Genomic DNA, 24,103 nt, shown 5'->3' on the forward strand with positions numbered 1-24,103 from the left:
AAATTTTCCATAAGTATTCCTTAAAATAGCTATAGAGAAAACTCGAAACATCACTATAGGAAAAATGTTATGTGTGTTTGAATTTTAAATTAAATATAAATATATTGTAAAATATAATACAGTACCTATACGTCAGTACTACAGTAGTCAGATTATATTATTGTATACCTATTTTAAATAGGTAATTTAAATATTAAAGATAATAATATACATATACTATCTATTTTTTTTATATGTATATATATTTTATAATTAGTTACCTATTATATTAATCACACGTAAAAATAACTAATACATAGTTCCGCATAGCTTTATTTCTAAAATATTGTCTACTTAATACTTACTATAGATACTACTTATAATTTATATTATATATTTTGTATAAATTAATTTCTATGTTCGTTACGTTTATGATATTTGTACCACCTGCGACCTGCACACATGATAAGTAGGTAGTAGATACTACTTATGCACGAAATATGAATATTGTATTTATCATAAAATGAATTCTGTGGTTTTTAGAAATAAAGTTATTAAATGAAAATATATGATTTTTAAATTGTTTTGAGTTGGTACATTCACTGTAGAATAAAATACAGAATCATATACCGTGTATTAAATATTTAAATTATAATGACACTTTTCTAATATGGCAATAATTATACCATTTAGAATCTAAAAGTATTGCAATATGCCAATATTATGTATCTATTTATGCTATAATAATAATTAAAGTAATTTTCACGAATTAATTGTTGCAGTTGAAATAACTGCACCGCAGACCGCAGTGTCGATTTCGATGCATGTATTTGTATTACAACCGTAATATTATACTTAAATATAACAGTTGTGGAATAGCAAATATAGATACTGAATACAAATGTACTTACTGCAGAAGCGTTTTATGAGGAGAGGAGAATTTTTAGAAATAGATGAATTTACAAAAATGGTTAATTCAAAGTCGCATTCCTCTTTACATAAAAAATATATAAAGTTATATGCCATATAGATTGTGTTTTATAACACAAGATTTTTGTTTAAAAGAGATAGATAATCATGAATAATTTTTTTATAATTAAATTGTTGTAAATTATGATGATTTCAATTAAATAAAAAAATAAAAATATAATATATATATAATATAGGTCTTAATAGGTAATTAATAATTATTCATGATTTTATCAATAATGCATTATACTTATTAATTATTATTTCGCTATTAGTAGGTATAGGTTCAATAAGTTGATAACACTTAAATTTGAATAAAATACAATCTATAGGTATATCTACTTATTAAATCAAAACATACATTTTTTTCTTTAAAACTCCTCCAAGTGAGAGGGGTGGATGATTCATACTTATTTTCCATTGATTTATAAATATGTACTTAGCTAAGTAGGTACTAATAAGTATAAAAAGGGTATATGAAAATATAAATTATTATGAACACCTATACAGAAATGTCAAGTGTTCTAGTAAATTCAAATAATGTATATGCTTTATTGAAGTACAGGTACCTAAGTCTGAAAAAAAAAACAAATTTAATTTTAAGTATCTACAGCAAATTTAATATAATATTTTACGTTCTATTACATATTTACATTATTTACAATTTTTCTTTTTTTTTTTGTGAATGATGAATACAATATTAAAAAAGCGGGTAAGTGGGTACCGCTCTGATGTACATTAGGTGCCGTGTAGATCACTATTAGGTATATATTATATAGGAGTGTTAAATTTGAATCCAGTGATCGACACTTCAAAAATAATTTTTCAAAAAAATTGAAAATTTCAGTTGTCTATAAATAGCTCAAAAAAAGTCAAAATATTTTGAAAATTAAATCATGTAAAGAAAATGCCAATTTAAATAACTGGTGAAATTTTCAAATATCTATGACTTATATTTTTTGAATAATAACAAATGTTTAAAATCGTTTGAGGATAAATCGTTATCGTTACGATATATCATAAAAATTTAAAATTCAAACGCACTTAAAATTTTTCCTATAATGATGCTTCGAGTTTTCTCTATAGATACTTGAAGGAAAACTTATGGACAATTTAGTGTTGTACTTTTAATCCTTAGTTACTAACAAAAAAATTTTTATGATTTTTCAACTTCAAAATTACTTGCAAATTTTCGTGATTTCGACATATTTCGTAAAAATTTAATCTATAAACGCTTATAAAAAAAAATTGTGACTAACGATTTTTAATTTTTTTTAATTACAGTAAGGACAACTCATAAGGAACCTTGTGTTAAATTTTCAAACATTTTTGGTCGTTCAAAATTTTTTTATCAACACTTTAAAAAAAAATTCTCATAAAAATCGAAAATTTCAGTGGTTTATATATTACTCAAAAAAAGTCAAACATTTTTGAAAATTTAACTGTATATAGATAACACTAAACTGTGTGAACATTTCAAATATTTACAGTGATTAGTTTTTGAATTACAACTATGAAGACTAGAGATCTCTAATCTTCATGATTACAACCATATAAAAAAATCGATTTGGTCAAAAACTGGTTTTGCGTAAAAATTCTCGTTTTTCCTCAATTGTTTTTTTGGTTTTTCCCAGTGCTTTTGAAAGCTATTGTGAATTTCAAAAAATGACCTCCCCAATGCAATAAAAGCTATTGAAGTTCAAAATCGTAGCATTATTTCGATACGTTCTCGTGTATACAAACACAAAAAAAAAACACACAACATTGTAAAATCAATACTCTGCTCTGCTCAGAATTTAAAAAGCGGGTAAGTGGGTACCGCTCTGCTGTACATTAGATGCCGCGTGGATCACTATTATATATTATTGGAATGTTAAATTTGAATACAATTATAGGTATCATTGTATACGAAAAACGATTCTGAACGAAGATGATTTGTCAGCTTAGGATATAATTTCGAATGGTTGGTGAAAAAATTGGTTTATGTTTTAATAGTCTGAATACACCAAAATTTAAGTTGTTTTATAATTATTATAAGTTAAACTTATGGAAAATCTCGTATAGAATTTTCAATTCTTAGCTACTTATACAAACATTTTTATGAATTATACCTACAAAATAATTTGCAAATATTCATGGTTTTGACGAATTTTTGTCAATATTGAACTTCAAATGCTAATAAAAAAAAATTGTGCCTATGTATTCTTATAATTTTTTTATCACCATAAGAATACTGAATAACTTATGAGAAACTTTGTTTTAATTTTTCAAATATTTTGACTCATTGACACCCCCGAAGTTGGAAATTGAAGCATTATTTCGACCAGTTATGCTATACACAGACACAAAAAAAAAAACACACATCATTGTAAAATCAATACATTCATCGAAATGTTCAGAATCTAAAATAATAGTAGTATCAATAATATCTTGTCATTTATAATTTTAAAAACAGTTTCTATGTTATACTGACAGGGACTGGAACCTTTATGAGTTTTGCGGTTCCGGTTTCGGTGAGGTTCCTGGTAAAACTAAAATTTCGGTTTCGGTTTTAAAAAAAACTAAAATTTCGGTTTCGGTTTCTTTTTGATTTAAAAAAAAACCATAATTTCGGTTTCGGTTCCTTTTAGGTTTTTATATTTAGGTTTTGGTTCTTATAAAATTAATATTACGTTTCCTGTTTAGGTTTTATACTAAGAAAAATTTAGTTCCATTTCATATATAAGTAGTTTCAGTTTCAATACTCAATTGTTAACAATAATAACAGGTCAATAATCTCACCCTGGCATCCTATCAAATGCTTAGAATTAAGAAGAAAACTAAATAAGTAAAAAAATACTCACCACTATCATTTAATTAGCATAACCATTTTTGTTTTATTTTAATTTTTTAATTTTTATACCTAGTTTATAATTTGATAGCAATATATCATTTACTAATTAGTAATTACCAACTATTACATCAGGATTCAGTGTTTAAAATTTTAAAATATCACCAATTTTCTTTTTAATATTACCACACATTATATTTTCTTAAGCCAAAGCTCTGCAGTTGAGAATTCTAGTAGATATTAGATTAAAAAGTCTGTTCCACTTTCACCTGATTTTAATAAATCAGGACTTAACCTCATAGTCTTAGATATACTCGTATAATAATAATAAATCTTTACATTAAAATAATCTGTGATACCTATATGAATATTACAAATTAATAAATTATATTAAAATTATAAATTATCGAAACACGAGAGTAAAGACTAGGGTACTAGTCAGTAGTCACTAAACAGTAAACACTAAGACACTGTAATGACTAATGAGTTTATTGACAAAAACATATTTACCGCTTTTAAGCGTGCTGTCCAATAACGATGTAAATAATACGATATAATATAAATATTATCCACAATCATAACATGTCTAGTTAATTATAAACATATTTTATGAATTTTTTATTATTGTGGTAACTAGAAGTCTGGAAGACCTATTTGTGTATATTGAGATTATTGAGTATACTGGCCGCGGAATAAGAACGTACCTTGTCCCGCAGGCGGCGGACCGGTTCCCACTGCATCCTGTCATAGTTGACTGACCATAATATGTATATACCTACATTACCTACCTGCGCGCGGTGAACCTATTTTAGTTCGCCGCCCAGGTACGTTCTTATTCCGCGGCGAGTATAGGTAATACATAATGAATTATTTTTGTTGGAAATTTCTATTTACAATATCAGTTGTCACATAGAAATATTTATACTTTACGTCTCAGACATCTGAATTCTGTATAAATACTTGAATGATTGTTTTTGAATATTATTAATCCTTGTAATAATAATAATAATAATCAAAATATATCTACGTAGGTATTTGTTTAGTTCATAATTCTTATTATAATAAAAATAATGGAGTTATTACAAAACCGAAATTTATCTAAAAAATGTATCGGTACCGGTAAAGTTACGGTTTTTAAAATAATTTAAATAAGGGTTCCGGTGAGGTTTGGGTTTTTAATTTTATCGAAATTAGTGTTTCGGTGAGGTTTCGGTTCCTAATATTCAAAGGGTTCCGGTTCCAAAACCGGTTCTTTTCGGTACAGTTCCAGTCTCTGATACTAGATCTATCTATCCAAGACCAAGAGAACTATTAATTCTTCTTATCGTAGAAAATGACCATTTACAAGTAGTTGAACTGACTGAAAAAGTAATAGCTAATTAAATCATTTTAAGGCGGTTTGGAAACTTCTTCTTCTTTGTTAGGTAAGTAAATAGTTTGAATTTTTTTTTATTGCTTATATTTTTTCGAAATAATCATTTCAAATTTTAAATCATTAGAGATGATTTCAAACAAATTCAATAAAGTAAGGTAGGTACAGACTACAGATATTCATTTTTGAATTGATTACATAAAAAAATGGTATAATTAGCAAAAAAATGTTTACCTTCAATTCCTCGTGATTTTATGGAAGGGTGCTTATCCCATTAGCTTCCTACCTCTAATACTCGTATTGTGCCTATGCTATTTACATTTAATTTTCATATACTAGGTATGTAACCAGTGCATCCTATAGGGTCTATGGTCTATTAGGCTACAGAGTATAGTATCGAGATACCGATTTATACTTAAGCTTTGTATTATTAGCCTACTCTGCAGGGCCGTCCCTTGAGGTGGGTCCACACCCCGCACGACTTGGTCATTCGGCACATTTGATATTGAGCCACCGAGTTGGCAATGTAACGACATTTAATTATATATTAAAATATTATTTATTTGACAAAAACAAAAATACAAAAAAAAAATCATTGTCTTTCCATTATTAATGTTATATTATTATTTTTAACTTCTGAAGAATATGTTATAACTAATAACTTATAAGTATATATGTATAATACTATAGTACGGCCAGCGAAAAATGAGCTGCTATACCAGCGCTCCGGGTGGCCGAATTTTGTCAGGGTTACTAAACTTTTCGTCACCGCTCGCTTTTCACTCGCCGTACCACTCCGTACCACGCCATAGTTTCAAACGGAGAACCCCTAGTTACGCTAAAATTTACCACTAGCAACGCGACGGTCACGGCTCATTTTTCGCTGACTGTACTACAATAGTATAATATTTTCTTTAGTCCTTAGCGATAAAATGTGATAAAAATGGATTGGGTAGGTATGTGTTATTGGGCGGGTTTCGGACGTCAACCGTCGGTAACTACCGTAGTACCTATCTATTACTAGGTTGGGTAATTAGGTTAGGTAACTTAATTTTTGAAAATTAGTAAAATTAAAAATATTTATTATTTATATTTTATTTTTTTCGTGATCTTCGTTTTCGTTTTATTATACGTAAAACAAAAACGAGTGAAGTGAATTAAAGAAAACGAAAACGTGTAAAAGTGAAATGCTTGGAATATGGTAGTCAATTTAATGAAGTTTTTTAAAAAAAAGCACGAGGAAAATTATACATCGTGGTAAACAGGTAAATTCTTAAACATGTTGACGCACCCAAAAATCCATTTGGAAGTGCAGCTGCAGCTACACGAAGTTTGAGTAAACGGGCAATGGCCATTGTCCAATGATACCGGTAAGTCTTTACTTTATATTATAATAGTCATTAGACAACATACAGCGTGTTCACCAATTTAGGGAACAGTGTAATTTCTTGGCCAGATTATTATGGAATAATTCAATTTTTTTTTACAAGCTGGTGGTAGGTATATAAATACAAATTTTTAAATACATTTAAATTTTTTTTAATTTTGGTCCACGCCTAGGTACACAGCAAAAACTTTTTAAAGCAACACCTATTTAGAACACCATACTCGGATAGGCCTATTTTTTAAAATTAATTTTGATGTATCAACTATGCTTCTAAATTCAAAATTGACTGAATAAGAACCATGTCAATTTAAATAAATAATACATTTCTTTTTATTATTTTGAAAAATGTATAAAATCATTTATAATTAATTTTTTCTGGTTATTTTTGAATATTTGTATGTATTTTTCTTTAGAAGTGTTATGAATAAGACTAACATAATATTGGAATAAAATCATAACACTTCTAAAAATAAATACAATATTAATGTAATATATTATATATAATAATAATAGTAGAAATAATAGTAGAAAACGTATTGGGGCGAAGCGAGTTAACATTTTTTAGTCGGAAAATTAATAGATCTACCCCTCCCCCACATGAATAATTGTTCGGGATGATCCTGCTACTCTGCACCATTGCACTAATATTTCTGCGAAGAAATTTACTTTGGAGGTAAAATAATTTTAATTGTCATCAATTTTCATTCTTTATCATTATCTCTAAGCGCTTATCACTAAATAAAATAGATACTAGGTAACTACTATTACTACTATTTAACTACTACAGAGTACAGACGTCCATAGTTCATTAATTTTATTTTAATACAATAATGTATTATTAATAAATACTTATTTTACCTTTATATTATGAAACATGAATATTAAACACTTCAGTTCATTTTATTGTCTTGTTAATTTGTTTTAATTTATCAGTAATTTTAACAGTATGTAGACACTAGACATGAGCAATAGGCTTATTATCCTTAAGTATTCTTGGTTATCATTATTTATGATGGGAACAAAGTTTCTTATGGTTATAATCAAATATATAATTTAGAAGTAATGTAATTCAAATTTGTGTGGTTAGAAACCTAGAATAATGATGAAATTAGTTAATGATCCTTGTGGAATATTTTGCATATTATTCACGTATACTTCAATCATATACGCTGACTATGTAGTGATACAATGGGTTGTTTTGCACACTATGCAAGACAGGTAATATTTTATTTTATTATATCTAATTTAATCTAATAATGTGTTTCCTACTTTTTAGTCTATTTTTTAAATTTTAATGATATTAATAAACTAATACTTGTTTTAACATAGTAAGACATTTTAAATCTAATGAATTATTTTCAATCTGTTAATATTTCTTTTCCTTATTAGGTATTTTACACAAAGAATAATTCTACTTACATTTCTATATTACTTATTTTAATAAGAACATACAAAGAACTATAGAAGTGTTATAAAATCAATCCAGCTATATTATTATATCTAAGTATCTAATTAAGAAATTCATTTGTCAGCTAAACAAAAACATTTAAAAATGTTTGGTTTTTATTCACAAGTAGGGTGTTTTATTAATATGATATATTATGTAGTTTTTACCAATTCTATAAAACTTGAAGTTTAATATTTTTTTTCATGTATAAATTATTTACCCACACATATATACCTATATTTTCATTGTTATTTCTTTTTATTGTTTTATATAAATTGTATATTCAATATTATTATTTTATATACTTTTCAGTTTATGGGCTCCATTTCACATAGTGCTTTTCAATACATTTCTTTTGCTATTGACAGTATCACATTTACGAGCAATGTTTTCTGATCCTGGCACTGTACCTCTATCACATACTAATGTTTCTTTATCAGACTTACGGCAAGGTATGTTATTAAATACAATTTTTTTTTATTTTTATAAATAATTAGTTGACAAATATCTATGACCCTTTCTATGACGTTTGTGAATATACCTAACCTACCTATATAGTTAATGAACCTTTAGTGAAAAGAGAAGATTGGACTATGTGTACACGATGTGAAGCATATCGACCACCCCGAGCTCATCATTGTCGAATTTGTAAGCGCTGTATTAGACGAATGGATCATCATTGTCCATGGTATTAATTTAAAAAATATATTTATTATTATTTATGTTGTAACTTTTTTTTTTTTTACCTAGGATTAATAATTGTGTTGGAGAAAAAAATCAAAAGTATTTTGTCCAATTTCTTTTTTTTGTTTGTATTATTTCCGCATACACTATCATGTTAGTTATTATGTCATGGGTACGTGAATGCCGGCAGTGTAAACTATATGATATGGATACAAGACAAACACAAGTGTAAGTTTTTTATATACTTGGTATGATAACTGTAAACTGTTATATATTATACTATAAAATAAAAATAAATATTAGTAAATATCTGCTTGACTGTACATGCTTAATATAAAATATTATGTATTATGTATTAATGTAACCATATTAACTATTGATTAGGAAACTAAATTAAATTTATAGTATTTTATAATTATTAGACTATGTATTTATTTTATTTTTAATTACATAATATATTTTTTTTGTTTATTTTTTAGCTTACATTCAGTAATTTTAATAATGGAAAGTGCTCTTTTTGGTATGTTTGTTATTGCAATTTTATATGATCAAATGGATGCTATTTATAATGATCAGACAACAATTGAACAAACAGTGTATAAACGTCCAAATCCATTACATAGATATATATTTTCTGTTATTTGTCGTTGGCCAAAAAAATCTAGATCTACATCTAAAATTAATATTCGATCTGTATGATTTAAACTTTGTGTTACTAAAATTGATTAAAAACACATGATTATAAAATGTTTTAATCTTATAAATGCTAAGCAAAACAGAAATTGTGTTTAATTTTACGATTTTTTTTTTTGTGTTTTTTTTTTTTTTTACATATGTTTATTATGGTACAAATTAAAACTATATTTTGTCATAAACATATATTTTGTAAATAATGTTCACCTGGCATTTTCAAATCTGTCATATTCTTATTGCTTTCATTATTAAACTTTTTCCAATTCATTCCCAAATATCTCACAGTTCATTGACTGATCTTATTATAACCGCTGGTTTCTCAGTTTAAATTTTCTATTGTAGTTCTTCCCTAACTTTACTAATGTACCTTTTTCATGCAAAAATAACTGTTAAACTATTTATGCATAGTTTATACAACATAAATTACTTAAATCATGTGATAATTTGTTTTTATATTCAAATTTATAGTTATATATTACTATCCCAGTTTAAGGGAAAGTGAAGTGATACTAGTACCCAACATCTGGTTTCTGTATCCTATGATTTTTTATTTTATTTATTAATTGTAGTATAGCATAAAGTTATGATTTTTGTTACATTAGTTTTTATTTTTATAATTTATTTTTAAGAAATATATAAATTAACATGATGTGTTACAATTTAATATTTACACATAACTTTAATTATTTGTAAACCTAAAATTTTATTTTTTTATTTTGAGAAATTGAATAAAACGGTGCCAGATTATTATTACCATAAAATCATAAAATAATAATATATTAAATATCAATTATAAGCTGAATAGTAAAATATCTTATGATACCATATTATTGAAAATAATTAAATTAAACTATTCGAAAATGTATTTTATGACTGTATGTGCACAGTTTGTTCTATTAATATACAACTACTTAATTATTTTATCTGAAAAATTTTTAATGGGTTTTGATTTAGTATTAAGTATAAATTGTTACGATTATGATTTATATGATAGATCATTATGTAATGAAAATATTTATATATTATAATTAATATTTTAAAAATAATTCATTAAGTTTTCATGAAGTGAAAAAATGTTTAAGAGGACATAATACCTACGTGTTTTGTCTCCATCTTACTAACATGCATTACAAGAAATTTATTTAACTAGAACCCATTTTATTTTGTTAGTTTTAATAATGAAGTCAATTTACTTATTAATATATTTATATATTTATTACTAATGTTGTCTAGGGCATTATCTAGGCTTTTATTGATAATATTTTATTTTTTAAATGAGTTGAAAGAATTTTAAAGTTTTAATATTTTACATAGGTAGTTATTATTCACTTTAAAATTAAAAACATAAATAAAACACAACTGATGCCTTAGATAATATTCTTACTTTAAGTTAAATAATAGGTTAATTGATTTTAATATTAAAGCTTATAACAAAAAATGGGTTCTGGTAAATGCAAATTTGCTATGATGTACATTAGTAAGACAAAGACAAAAAACAAGGAGGTATGGCATCCTCTTAATACATAATATACTATTTATTTGATTATAAACTTTTAAATTTAATTTTCTTATATTCGATCTTGTTTATTTTTGTAGATGTTTGTATACATTTATTATAATTATGCAATTGTTGTGGATTTCATAATAATTATACCCTTTATTAAATAATGTTAATATTTTTAAACATGGTGTTTAGTTTAACAATTTGTAAAATAGGACTTATTTAATAATTAATTTCAATTTTAAGATGTAGCATTATTGTTAGATTTTTGTGTTGTAATTTTAAAAATGTAAAAATAATATTTCCATGTAAAAAGTATATAATTTTGTTAAAAATTGTTTTACAATTAATGTTATTGTGTTATAAAATAATGATATGTATAAATATATATAATTTATTTAGCAAATAACTGTGTTATGTTATTTCCTAGATTTTAGAAGAAAATGTCTCATTACATTTTATTGATTAAACTTAATACTCATACTAGATTATTTGCTAGGCAACAAAACCTACTGTTGTTATTATTTTATTTGATATCTTTGTTGCATTTAAAATTAAATACCTGTTTAGTTTAGTTTAATTTATACAAAATGTTTTGCAATGAAGAATATGATGAACACATCACTGATGAAACTATCAATAGCCATAAAAACAATGGCAATAATTTATTGAAAAGTAGTGATTTTATATCTAAACCAATTAAAGGTATAAAATGTACAATAGATGAAAATATACTACAACTTCAGTATCCTTTATTAGATCAAAATAGTATTTTGCACATACTATAGAGTATAGATGTTAATGTGTAATTGTAGTTTTACTAGTTTTAGTGTATAGTTATACCTAATTTCATTTTTTTTTAAATTTACAATCAAGAGGTAGCCAATTTAAGTATGGTAAACGATATTACATATACATAAATAATAATGTAGTTTAATTGATTTTATAATTTTTTTATTATTAAATACATGTAAATCTATTGAGTAGTTATATAAACTGTATGATGTATGGAATGGGACATTCAGTGACACTAATATAGAGGTTAAAAATTCTTAATTTCTTTATCTAAGTCATTCTTTTGGCTACGATTGCTGTTCTAAAATGTTCAATATATGTGCAGCTGACAAGAATACAGTTGTATATGCAGCAGGTAGCTATATAGTTATGTTTGATATCAATGAAGGGAAATTGAATTTTAGAAAATGCGCTGGCAATGGAGGAATAGGACATATAGCTGTAAGCTTACTCAACATTTTGAATAGTTTTCGACAGTTACCTAATAGAAATTAATTTTTGTTTTATTAGAAAAATCCAGTTTTGAGCCAAATTGCAGTAGGAGAAAATTGTACTAATCCATTGATTGTTGTGTACGAATGGCCAACATTTAAAATAATTAGTGTTCTCAAAGGCAGTGCTAAGCAACAAAACAATTGGTTATCCTATAGGTATAAGTAAAGTATAATTTAACTAGGTACTTATTATAATTTATAATAAATATAAAAATTGAGTAGGTAGTTACTTATAGTATTTATCAAGTATATGGTTACAGTATACCTGGTCATCAAGTAAATTACAATAATGTATATGTGTTATTTGAATTCAATGACGAACCATTGCATAGGTACTAAAGTATGCAATAGAAATCATTCTGATTAAAGACAGTCATTAAACAATTATTATTAAATACTTAGTAAATGTATATTTTAAATTAAAGTTAAAATGTTTTGAAAATGTCACTGTATATAGACAGTAAATATATCAATATACGTAATAAGTAAAAGTTTCAATTCTCCAAGAAAATTATTTTTGAATACCAACAAAATAAGAGGTATAGTTATTAAAATTGAAATTTTTGTTTGAATATCCAATACTGTTAAGACTTGAACTTCTATGTCTATCACTCATAAAATGTGTTTGTTATGGCTTTATGCTGAAGATTTTTTCAACTTCCACGAACAAAACTTATAAGAAATCTTAGAAACTTTAATTTTTTTAAACATTAGATGTTAAAATAAAAATTGTATGTATTTTAATCTACAATATAATTTGCAAGTTCTCATGGTTTTGATGAATTTTATAAACATTTGGACTTTAAACCCATTTTAAAAAATGACTGTATTTTCAATAATTTTTAATTGATATAAAAAATACTTATGAAGAATCTTGTATTACATTTTCAATCTATTTTATTTGAAAATATTTCAAACATTAATTTAATTAGTAAATTCTAATAAGGCTATAATAATTTATACCTATTTTGTAAAAAATTTAAGTCTCTATCTACAGAAATTTATTTTTGAATTACTTAATAAATCAAAACAGATTTGGTTGACAATAGATATTGCATAACAATTCTTGTTTTCCTTAATTTGTTTTCACCTATTGAAAATTATTGTGAAGATACATTCAATTTGCTACCAAAAACTATTTTCAATGTTGAAAATTTAAGTAGGTAGTAAAACTGCCCTTAAAGACAATAACAATTTTTTGTTTTTATATAAATAAAAAACAATCTATTGTAAAACCAGTATAAATTTATTGGTTCGCTCAAAGTATAATATAAATTCAATTTTTGTTTTCAGCCAAAATGGTAAATATTTGTGTTCACAAGCGGGAGAACCCGATAACACTTTAACAATTTGGGATTGGAAGAAATCGAAAATAGTTTTGAGGACTAAATCTCACAATCAAAATGTATACGTTTGTAGATTTTCGAACTTTATATCCGACCACTTGGTAACTGCAGGATCGGGGCACCTAAAATTTTGGAAAATGGCAAAAACATTTACCGGATTAAAGCTTCAAGGTCAACTCGGACGTTTTGGAAAAACAGAAGTTTCAAACGTTATTGGAATTTTCTCGATGCCCGATGAGAAAGTAAAATAAATACAGTCCTATTTTAAGATTAAATATTATTATGTTATGTATACACGTATATTGAAATGTTAGTAATTGTATTTTGTGCTACTATCAGTACACTCAGTCAGATTTATAAAATACAAATTAATATTATGGTCGATTAACGTATTAAGTTTTTTTGAGTAATGCGGGGAAAATATATTTTAGTAAGTGATGAATTTTGTTCTAGGACTATATTTTCGTATGGGCATTAGTAGATTTATAATTAGGTTTTAACTGCGAATAATTTTTCTAATTTCCTCCCCCTTCTCATTAATAAGGGACACCAGAAATTTTGGTATGGACAGCTGCCCAGTGTCAACACTACCCATACGTTAGAAGTTAGAACCGCCACTGTGGCTTGGTGCATTACATAGGTCAAAAGTAAGAATTTTCTAATAGTTTTCAAAAAAATCAATTTTTATATTATTGCAACTCAAAAACGAATCTCACTGTAATTTCTTAAAGTTTTCTCCAAATGTTTATATTACTATGTTAGTGTTATTTTTACGCGATTAAATGTTCAAAATATTTTGACTAATTTTGAGCTATTTATAGACAACTACAATTTTTGATTTTTTATAATTATTGTTTTTTGAAAAGTCGATAAAAAAAAATTTGGAACAAAACATTAATATGGAAAATATTAATCTATTTCTAAGCTAAGCTTTATTCTACCTATATTCAAATTTTAATTGATGGATATCAAATTTATAGTATCTATACCAATTTTCAAGAATGATTTAGTTCAATAAACAAAAAAGATCATATTATTAAATATTTTTACCTATTTAACAATAGGTAATATCCAGCTGCGATTGGGGTAATATTTTGGTGTGGAATAAAGAATTCATCGACGTCGAAGTAACGAGAAAATTTAGAAAACCATGTCATTTAGCACCGATAATCATGTTTTTGTACTCCGAAAATGATGAACTATTAACGAGCATCAGCATGGACGGTACGATCAAATTCTGGTATTATCGTACAATTGATTCATCTGATCCACCTGAAAATGACCGTGTACTAGAAATGGAACCGTCATTTACGATTAGCGTTCAAGACAATGAGGGTAACGCAAAAATCATGGGTATGTGTAAGGTTGAAGATGGCGACCACAAATCGAACGATTATTTCATTCAGGTATAATTATTATTCACTAGATAAATCTAGCTAATAGCTATATATTAAATAATTCATCATTATGATAGACCTTGTGATGAGGTGAATTTGTGTAATTAAAATGTATAACATCATAATATAAGTATATAATACACGTTATTATATATACTGTATACCGTCTGTACCTATAGGATTATTTTAATCACTGGGGATTTAAAATTTTTATATACCTACGTATAGCCGTATAGGTATACTTATTGTAAACTTTTTGGTTACCTATATTTTTATTATTTTTGTTGTTTTATTGTAGGATGGTAATGGTGGAATATGGCTTGCTGACATCGAAATGGTCGCAAACGCGAAACCGCTAAAACGGTTAGCCAAGTTTCACGGCGATATAATAACTTCTTTGCAACCATCACCTGTCGGTTATTTTATTGCTACTACTTCGTTGGATGGTTGGCTCCACGTGTATGATGTCACAAACAAAAAGTTGATATTTACCTACAATTTTAAAGTACCAATAACTTCGTCAATTTGGTTACCTCTAAAGGTATATGAACTTAATATTTTATCATTATATAGTGTTTTTAATCATAAGAAACATATTTAGTACCTATTTTGATGCTCCAGATTTATATTTTAGGTGATTACCCTCATAGTCATATCACTCATATCCCTAAATATGTGACTACAAACGTGGTTAAATAATTATCAAATATATTATACTATAATATTTATTTATTTATAATAATTATAGAAAATAGTCCAATAATGTTTAAACCAAATTTAAATTAATAATTTGTGTAGATAGCTAGTTCGGGAGATATTTTCGTGATTGGATTTCAAACTGGAATTTTAAAAATAGTCACCGTACCCCTCAAAAAATGTATTGAAGAAAAAGAATTAAATCTTACCGAATTAGTGGAAGTACAAGTAGGTTATAAGTACTAACTTGAAATAACTATTAGATCATTAAAATGTATAGAAATATTTATAGATTGAATATTGATAGTTTAATTTATTATTGTACAATAATCGTATTGTTTTCTATTTAGAGTTCAAAACCTCATACTAGTACTATCAGACATTTGTCCATTAACCCTAGCGCCAAAATTCTTTTATCTGGAAGTGATGACAACACAATATTTATCTACAAAATAAAAACTGAACCTATCAAGTTGAGTCCTATTGGAATGTTTCCATTACCTGGAAAAGTCACTTTTATTCATTGGAAACCTTCAGAAGTAAAAATATTTGCGTTATGTATAGTAATCACTAGGGCTGTGAATTTAATGCATTATAAATACTGAAAAATGCATTTAAATAAAGAAAAATAAATTTGAATTGCTCTGAAAAATTTAAATTTAAAAATATAAAAATCTATCTACCTAGGTTTATTATAAAGGAATACCATATTTTTAAAATAAAAATAAAAAATAATCCATAAAATGTGTATCAAAAAAACTCTATGATATGTTTTCAAAAAAGTCCATACCTACAGTTACGTATATTTGGGGGGGGGGTTCAACCTCCTCGAAAATTGATAGTTGTGTAATTTATTTATATCATCATTCATCGATAAATATTGATTATTGTAAATTTTTTTATGAACCTCCGAAAATTTTTTTTGTGTACGGGCCTGCAATGGCTGCATACCTACATAAAATATGTAACCAAAATTAGAGGAGTCATCTTGAAATAATTATATTAGATACCTTATCAAGGCATCAAATTATTTTTCTTATTTTTCTATTATTTAATCGAAATTTTTTTAGAGCATTTTACTGTGGAAATTTTTCACTGATATTTGGTCTTGAAATTATGAAGTTTTAATTGAAAAAAATTATTGGAAAATTCGAGTTATTTAGTCACTTAAGTTAAACACAAGTTGGATTTGGATAGTAATTAAAGTAATTTAATAGGTACTACTCGAATTGTGTTCATTAAGTCACAACTCGCGCTGGCTTATGAATTAAAAGTTATAAATTTAACTTAATTCAAATTCACTACCCTAGTGATAACAGTTGAATAGGTACTATATTGAAATGTTTTCACTACCATATTCAGTGATCGAAGTGGCTCAAAACAAGTGGAGGGATACCTCAACTTTTATGCTATTGTTTATATCATGCCTATATTATACCTATGGTCCTATGTCCTATATGTCCTATTATCCTATGTCTATAAGTGGAGGAATGACAAATGTAGATTATAATAGGTGGTGAGATGCCATCACTCTGTATCTACTCCACTTCGACTACTGACCATATAGGTACCTAGAAAAATCACTTTTAATCACTGGAATCAATTAGATATAAAAATATTTTACGCGTTTACACCTTATTTATTAATTCTATATTTTTTGATTTTTTGAATGTTTAAATTGATTTTAGGAACAGATGGTATTAATAAGTTGTGATACTGGACATATTGTAGAAGTGAAAGTTCCTGCAAGTCGTCCACCATATACCACAGAATCATTTTTGTTAAAACTTGAATCGCGTATAATACAAACTATGAGCATTAAGTCAGAACTACAACGTCAACAATATTTTTTTGATTTGGAGCAGAAAAAAAAAGAGAATATAGAGAAATTGAAAATCATTAGAGAAAAAAATCCTGATCTGGAAATCGATGAAATGTTATATTTCGAAGATTCTGAAGAAAACGAACCGCCAAAAATCATTATTCCACCATTACCAAACCCTGTATTGTTTGCAATATACACTCCATCAGAGAAAGGTATATGGGTATCGATTGATGGATATGACGCTGGTTATTTATATGAATATGATTTTAACATGTCTGGACCAGTAATTAATGCACATATAATAATACCTTATAAAAATAATATTCCACTAACTGCGATTACTATGTTGTAAGTATATATTATACTACCCATAAATACTATAGTGCTTACTAAAATTATTAACTGCATGTAGTACTCGTACACAATATACTTTTTACCTTATGCACCTTTTTAAGTAACAGCTAATGCTTGAATTTCAAGGAGACTCGGTGGAATTGAGTACCTCTTAATATTTTAACTTATCTATTTTAATTGTATCATAATCAATGAGAAATTTAAGTCATCAGGTGCACATATTGTTTTTGTGCTTTTGCATCCCCTTCTAATTTTTTCAAGCCCATGTTTAAGTATATAGGTACTTATAAGTTATAAATATATAAAATTGAATAATACAGAATAAGTTAAATGATAATTACATAAGTAATATATGTGTTTATATATGAACCATATAGTAATATTATATAAGTAATATAATTTTTAAATTCCTCTATTTAAATTTTAAGTACAATAATTTTTTTTATTTTTTGTTAGAATCCATTTTTCTTAAGTTACAAACATTTGTTAACCTTCGTCCTTCACACAATGTTTTCATTTTATGATATAACTAACTTTTTATATTCTAATATATTCTTCATTATGATTTCAAGTGGGACTGATCCATTAACAATTTTAATGGGATTTGCTGATGGTAGAATACGCCTTACAAATGTTAAAGTAAAAGATGTATCAGATTTTGGTGACTATATTGAATATTCGATTCACGATAATAAAAAAGGAAGAGTAAATATGTTGTGTTTTAGTCATGATAACTGTATGTTATACACTTGTGGTGATGATGGAAACATTTTTAGTTTTATATTTCAATGTAATAATCTAATCATTGAGAAGTGTATGTCTTCAATTTCTAAATTTCCTCAGTCATCAATATTGGTAGTAAGTCTTATGCTATAACATAAAAATGTAGGTAATATAATTATTTCAAATCATAAATATTATAAATGTTTATTTATAAATTAGGGAGAAGATATTTTAACTACTAATGAAGATCTGAAATTAAGTTTGGAAGAAAGAAAGATTCATAAAGAAAACCTTAAAGCCTTAAACTTTGCTAATAAAGAAAAAGATAAAACTAGTTGTCTATTAAATGAATTGAGAGATAAGTTCAAACAAGTTATAGTCAGTAACAAGTCATTACCAGAAACATTACAATTAAGTGATGATTATTTTCAATTAGATGAGAGAATTAATAGTTCACTTATTAAAGAAGCACAATCTGAAATGAATATATTACATTTGAAGCTAGCGTTTGATTATGAAAAGAGCTCATTAGGTCTTAAGTATTTGAAAAATTATTTCATCGATCCAATTTTAACTAATAAATTTGCAGTTAGAGCAATTTCGTATGTGTAATTAATTTAACAAGAATTATTTTTATATAAGTATTAATTTTGTTTATATCTTTATTTTTTAAATTAAACATTTATAGGAGAGATGTAGTAGTCAAAACATTATACCATGAAGTGCGTCATAATTTATTTAGTAGTTTAGTAGAAGAATTTTTATCTAAGAAACTTAAACTTCCAAAACAATCGTAAGTAATTAATTTTAATAATCATAATTAAAATATTATTGTGTTTAATGAAAATCAATTAAATGTGTACGCTGCTAAGGCTTGAGGAAATAAAGGTTCCAAACAATATAAGGTTTATATAATTTACACAAAATAATAATAAATATTAATAACATATTGATATTCATACTATTATTTTATGTATTTATAGAAAACGTGGATCGACAATATTAGACAAAGGAGTTCACAATCAAATCCATAATGTATCTGAATCAGAAATATTTCTTAGAAATGTACTTGAAGAATATCCTTCTTTACCAAAGAAAATTCAAAGCGCTATAGATAGGTTTGCTGCAAGAAGAGATTTTGAAAATCAAGAAATTCTTAAAATTCTAAATATGTATAATAATAAACCAGATAATAATACTATTGAGGAAGAAGTGTTACTAAAAAATGCTTGGGATACTATAGGCTATATGAACTTAAAAACAGGATCGGATTTCAAGCTGACTGAAAATGAAATAGTTACAATGGAAGATAAATTTGAACAATATATTAATGTTAAAAAAGAGGTTAGTTATCTATTACTTAAAATATTTAAAATAAGTACATTTATTTTAATTTAAGGATATATCATATTATATGTATTTATGTAATAACTAATAGGTTTACAATTTGAAAACAACTTTTAATGAAAAAGTGTTAGAACTTAGACTCCGCAAAATAAGTTTAATACAAGATTACAAACAATTCAAGTTTGATGTTTGTATGATAAAAAAGGAATTAAATGATCCAGAAATAAAGACTCTGTCAGACTTTCCTGAAGTTATATTGGATGAATCTATTGATGTAAGAAACAATACAGAACTATAGTAAATTTATTATCATAAGTAATAATTTAATTTCTAAATTTCTAAATTTTTAAAATTGTTTAAATTGATTCCGCTGAACGACAATTTATTATGCTGTATGTGTGTAAGACAAAGACAACACATGTGGTATTGCGTCCTCTTAATAAATCATATTGTTTAAATATTACTTAAGCCTAGAAAAAAGTCTAAGAGTATCTACACTACATGTAGATACATCGGTACATGTATATGTCTTGTTATAACTTATAACAACTGGTTGCTGTAAACAATCACCATCTTGACTGGTAACATTCTCGGTGTCGTATAAATTAACAGTATGACATATACATGTCAATACAATTTTGTTATGTTCCTAATTGGTTATTTTTGATCTAACTATGTTATAGCATGGCTTAATTGATTCATTTGAACCTATTGTTCATTGGGATCCAACAGATTTGATTTTGAAATCAGAAAAAAGTCAAATGTGTAAGAATGCAATTTTTGATGAGCTTACTCATCTAGAAAACATTATGCTAAATATGAGAAAAGAACAATTGAAGTATAGACATATGTGTTTGCATAGAACTATGTTAACAAAAATCAACATGTTTGATAATGATCTAAATGAATTGGATAAAATGCGAAAAAGTGTTAAGCTCCAAATTAAATTCCTCGATTTATTGGCTTTAACATTTGAAGAAGAATTGATCATTTTGAATGATTTTGATTTAGTTGAAGATGAATATTTACAAAGTGTAAGCCTTAAAATAGGTTTACAAAATGATAAAGTTAATCAAGTAATGTATTTATATAATAAACTTCTACCAATTACAATAAATATTAACTAGGTAATAAATGTTATTTTATTATTGCTAGATACAAAGCATTCAAGAAGAAATCAAACACTTGAATGATATTATCAATAAAAAGGCAAATATGTTATTAGACATTCAACACACTTTTGATATGGAAATACGAAATGATGAGTTTGCTAAGTATTTTAAAAAAATTTTCAAAAAGAAATTAAAAGTACCTAAACTCAAATCTGACGATGTTGAAGGTATCTGTCATAATACATTTTATTAATTTATTAATTTGTATTTATTTTACAGTGTCTTCACTTAAAAATTATCTACTCAAGTTATTAATTTTCATGAAATATTATGTATGTTGATGGAAAATATCTATGCATTTTTTTAGATACACTTTCATCTTCTTCATCTGGAGGAAGTGATGAATCTGATCTAGAATTTATTAACGAAAGTGCAGAATCATTCACGACAATGAGTCGAGTCACTATATTTGATGAAAACGTATTACCAATAGGTTGTGACCCAAAATTATTTAATATTACATTAGAATTGAGGTCAAAAAGATATGAAATTGAAAAAACCATAGAGGATAATAAAAAAAAAATGGATGTTTTTAATACACATTTAAGTTTAACTTATGAAGAATTTGATACCATTGAAAATGAATTAAAACAAAATATAAATGAACTAGAAGCATATCGGGTTAGAATTTTACTTATATAATTATATGTTTTTTAGCTAGATATTAATACTGTAAATATAAGCAGATTTGCTTCTGTCAGACTTGAAAGAATTGATTCTTAGTGACACTATAACAGAATAATTCAAAAGTAGGGATAGTCATTTATTTAGAATCAAAATAAATAAATATTTATACTCTATTAATTTTTTTTTCTTTCATATGGCGTTTTTTACTCTATTAGTGAAAAATTTGGTTACCATAATAATATATTAAAATAATAATCTATTTTATTGTATTTTATAATGATACATTGATTTAATTGTTACGAAACCAACACATAATTCTAGAAAACAGTTAAAACAATGTAAAATCTTAGAAGTTTCACTATAATTCTTGTTTATTAAACAATTTTATATCGGCCATGTTGAAACAATAGTATTTTGGGTAATATTTTCTTCAATATAAAGTTACAATTATTTCAAACTATGGATTGACAGTAAAATATATGGCATTTTGCTTTTAACTCAACAAATACATTTTTCAAGTTGTGTATAATATAACTATTATACTATTATAATATGTATTATTTAACTATTTTTTTAGCGATTCAATTTTATGTACTTTAGTTCTGTTACTACAAGAATTAATTTTAATAGTTTTAAAAAATAATTATTTGATTTAACTCCCTATTTATAATGGTATGTTTATTGAGTTTTATATTTATTTGAATTATAGATAAAAAAACAATTGAAACTAAATGAAGTTAAAACCACAATTTTAATAAATAAATCTCAAATGACCAAAGTTGAATTATTGAAAAGTTGTATTGTATTGTATGGAAATGTCATGCAAGATCTAACAAATAGAGTAATGGAGTTAAAAAAAGAAAGAAGAGAGATAATATATACATTAAAAAATGAAAAATTAGTTGCTAAACAGTTTCGTACAGAAATAACCAAGATGGAGAACATTCTAAAAAGTTATAAAATAGCCATTAAAGATGAGATGATAAAAAAATTTAAAATTGAAACAGATTGGAATTTTTTAGATGAAATGGAAATGACTATAATCAGCTATATGATTATAAACTCTAAATCTAAGGCTAAAGATACAAAGGAATATTTTCTTCGAGAAATAAGATTATTAGAAGTATCTATACCTATTATAATATTATAATATAGTATAAAGGAATATAAATTACATATTTGAGGAATTGTTTATATGTTTCAGAATAAAATCAACTCTCAAACAGAGTTAATAATTGATTTGTTAAAATGGAATACTTACAAAATAAAAATCTTAAAAGATGTCTGTGGAAACATAAACAAAATTCGACAGTTTTTGACAGAACAAAAAAAAAATAATGTAATTAATATTTTTTACAATAAGTAGGATATATAAATTTAATTTAGTAGGTACCAATATTTTTAGGTAATTGAAATGTTAGCCCTGTTTATAGATCTATTAACTAGTTTTAAGTTCAATTATTAGTGTTTTTGAAAATTTATTTTAACACAAATACTTTAGAATCACTCTATAAACATACATAAAACTTAAGAATTTTAACATAATTAAGAAACTAACAATAACTAGAAATTTGTTTACTTAAATCAATGTAAAAACTATAGCTGAATGCATACATTATATTATTGGTATTATGTTTTATTATCCTGACATAAGATAATTTGTACTGGTTTGGGCCAACAAATTTCTAGTAAGCATTATACTTAAACACATCTTACAGAAAATATTTTCTAATCCTCAGATAAAACTTCAAAATTTAACATTGGAAACATCATTTACTATGGAACTAACTGCCATTAAACATACATATGATACATTATTAAAGCAAAAACAAGATATTATTGAGAAAATAAACATGTATAAATGCAAAGGCAAAATGTTCCCTCCTATAGTAAAACAATCGTGTACAAAGCCTATACAAAGTCAGGTAATCAATGACCGGTCCTTAGTTACAACTCCTACTCTAGAAGAAGAGAGCGAAAAATCTTGGACAATTAACGATGAACAACTTACTTATAATATGGAGTTTAATGTTGAACCGAAGATATCAAATTTGTCTAAACAATCATTATCACGGTTAACAAAGCAGTCATCAAATTATGATAGTTTTGAAAATATCGATGAAGTGTATGGAACAAATAAATGGACGACTTATTATGATGAAGTGATACCACCTACAACAGAGACCGTTGGAGATGTTACAGAATATGTTTTTAGCGAGATGGCCGAGTCAGAAAATAGCTTGTCAGATGATAACGAATTCAATGGTAGTCTCAATAATATTCATGGTGATAATAAATCAAAAAACAAATGAATCGAAACTATAAAACATGAATGGTATGTAAATGTTTTTTCAAATAATAAATATGACATACATATTTCTTGATTTTTTTTTTTCAACGAATTATAAATTAAGATAATAATATTTATTATGATATCATTAATATCATCAGATTTTATTTTAGTT

At 25.6% G+C, this 24,103-nt stretch overlaps 2 protein-coding genes across 4 annotated transcripts; both read left to right on the forward strand.

The window, feature by feature from the left end:
• Window positions 1–7,317: 7,317 nt before the first annotated feature.
• Window positions 7,318–10,025, forward strand: LOC114126099 (palmitoyltransferase ZDHHC3). 2 transcript variants are annotated; one of them, XM_027989978.2, is made up of 5 exons: window positions 7,318–7,755; window positions 8,297–8,436; window positions 8,558–8,672; window positions 8,735–8,896; window positions 9,148–10,025. In XM_027989978.2, exons 1-5 carry the CDS (start codon window positions 7,637–7,639, stop codon window positions 9,365–9,367), a joined length of 756 nt encoding a protein of 251 aa, XP_027845779.2. In that variant the 5' UTR covers window positions 7,318–7,636; the 3' UTR covers window positions 9,368–10,025. The 2 variants fall into 2 exon arrangements, with proteins under 2 accessions (XP_027845779.2, XP_027845778.2); XM_027989977.2 differs by having other exon boundaries at window positions 7,320–7,755; window positions 8,543–8,672.
• Window positions 10,026–11,421: 1,396 nt separating this feature from the next.
• Window positions 11,422–24,014, forward strand: LOC114126100 (cilia- and flagella-associated protein 44). Of its 2 annotated transcripts, XM_027989980.2 has the most exons (21): window positions 11,422–11,607; window positions 11,933–12,098; window positions 12,168–12,307; window positions 13,445–13,739; window positions 14,562–14,903; window positions 15,193–15,435; window positions 15,693–15,818; window positions 15,941–16,129; window positions 17,279–17,763; window positions 18,342–18,627; window positions 18,712–19,094; window positions 19,181–19,285; window positions 19,365–19,397; window positions 19,476–19,836; window positions 19,931–20,113; window positions 20,523–20,915; window positions 20,995–21,178; window positions 21,319–21,632; window positions 22,348–22,761; window positions 22,843–22,977; window positions 23,378–24,014. In XM_027989980.2, the coding sequence occupies exons 1-21, from the start codon at window positions 11,453–11,455 to the stop codon at window positions 23,948–23,950; spliced, it is 5,505 nt and encodes a 1,834-aa protein (XP_027845781.1). In that variant the 5' UTR covers window positions 11,422–11,452; the 3' UTR covers window positions 23,951–24,014. The 2 variants fall into 2 exon arrangements, with proteins under 2 accessions (XP_027845781.1, XP_050052930.1); XM_050196973.1 differs by lacking the exon at window positions 19,365–19,397.
• Window positions 24,015–24,103: the final 89 nt, after the last annotated feature.

The sequence above is a fragment of the Aphis gossypii genome, chromosome 1 (genome assembly GCF_020184175.1).
Source record: "Aphis gossypii isolate Hap1 chromosome 1, ASM2018417v2, whole genome shotgun sequence".
Classification (NCBI taxonomy): Eukaryota; Metazoa; Arthropoda; class Insecta; order Hemiptera; family Aphididae; genus Aphis; species Aphis gossypii.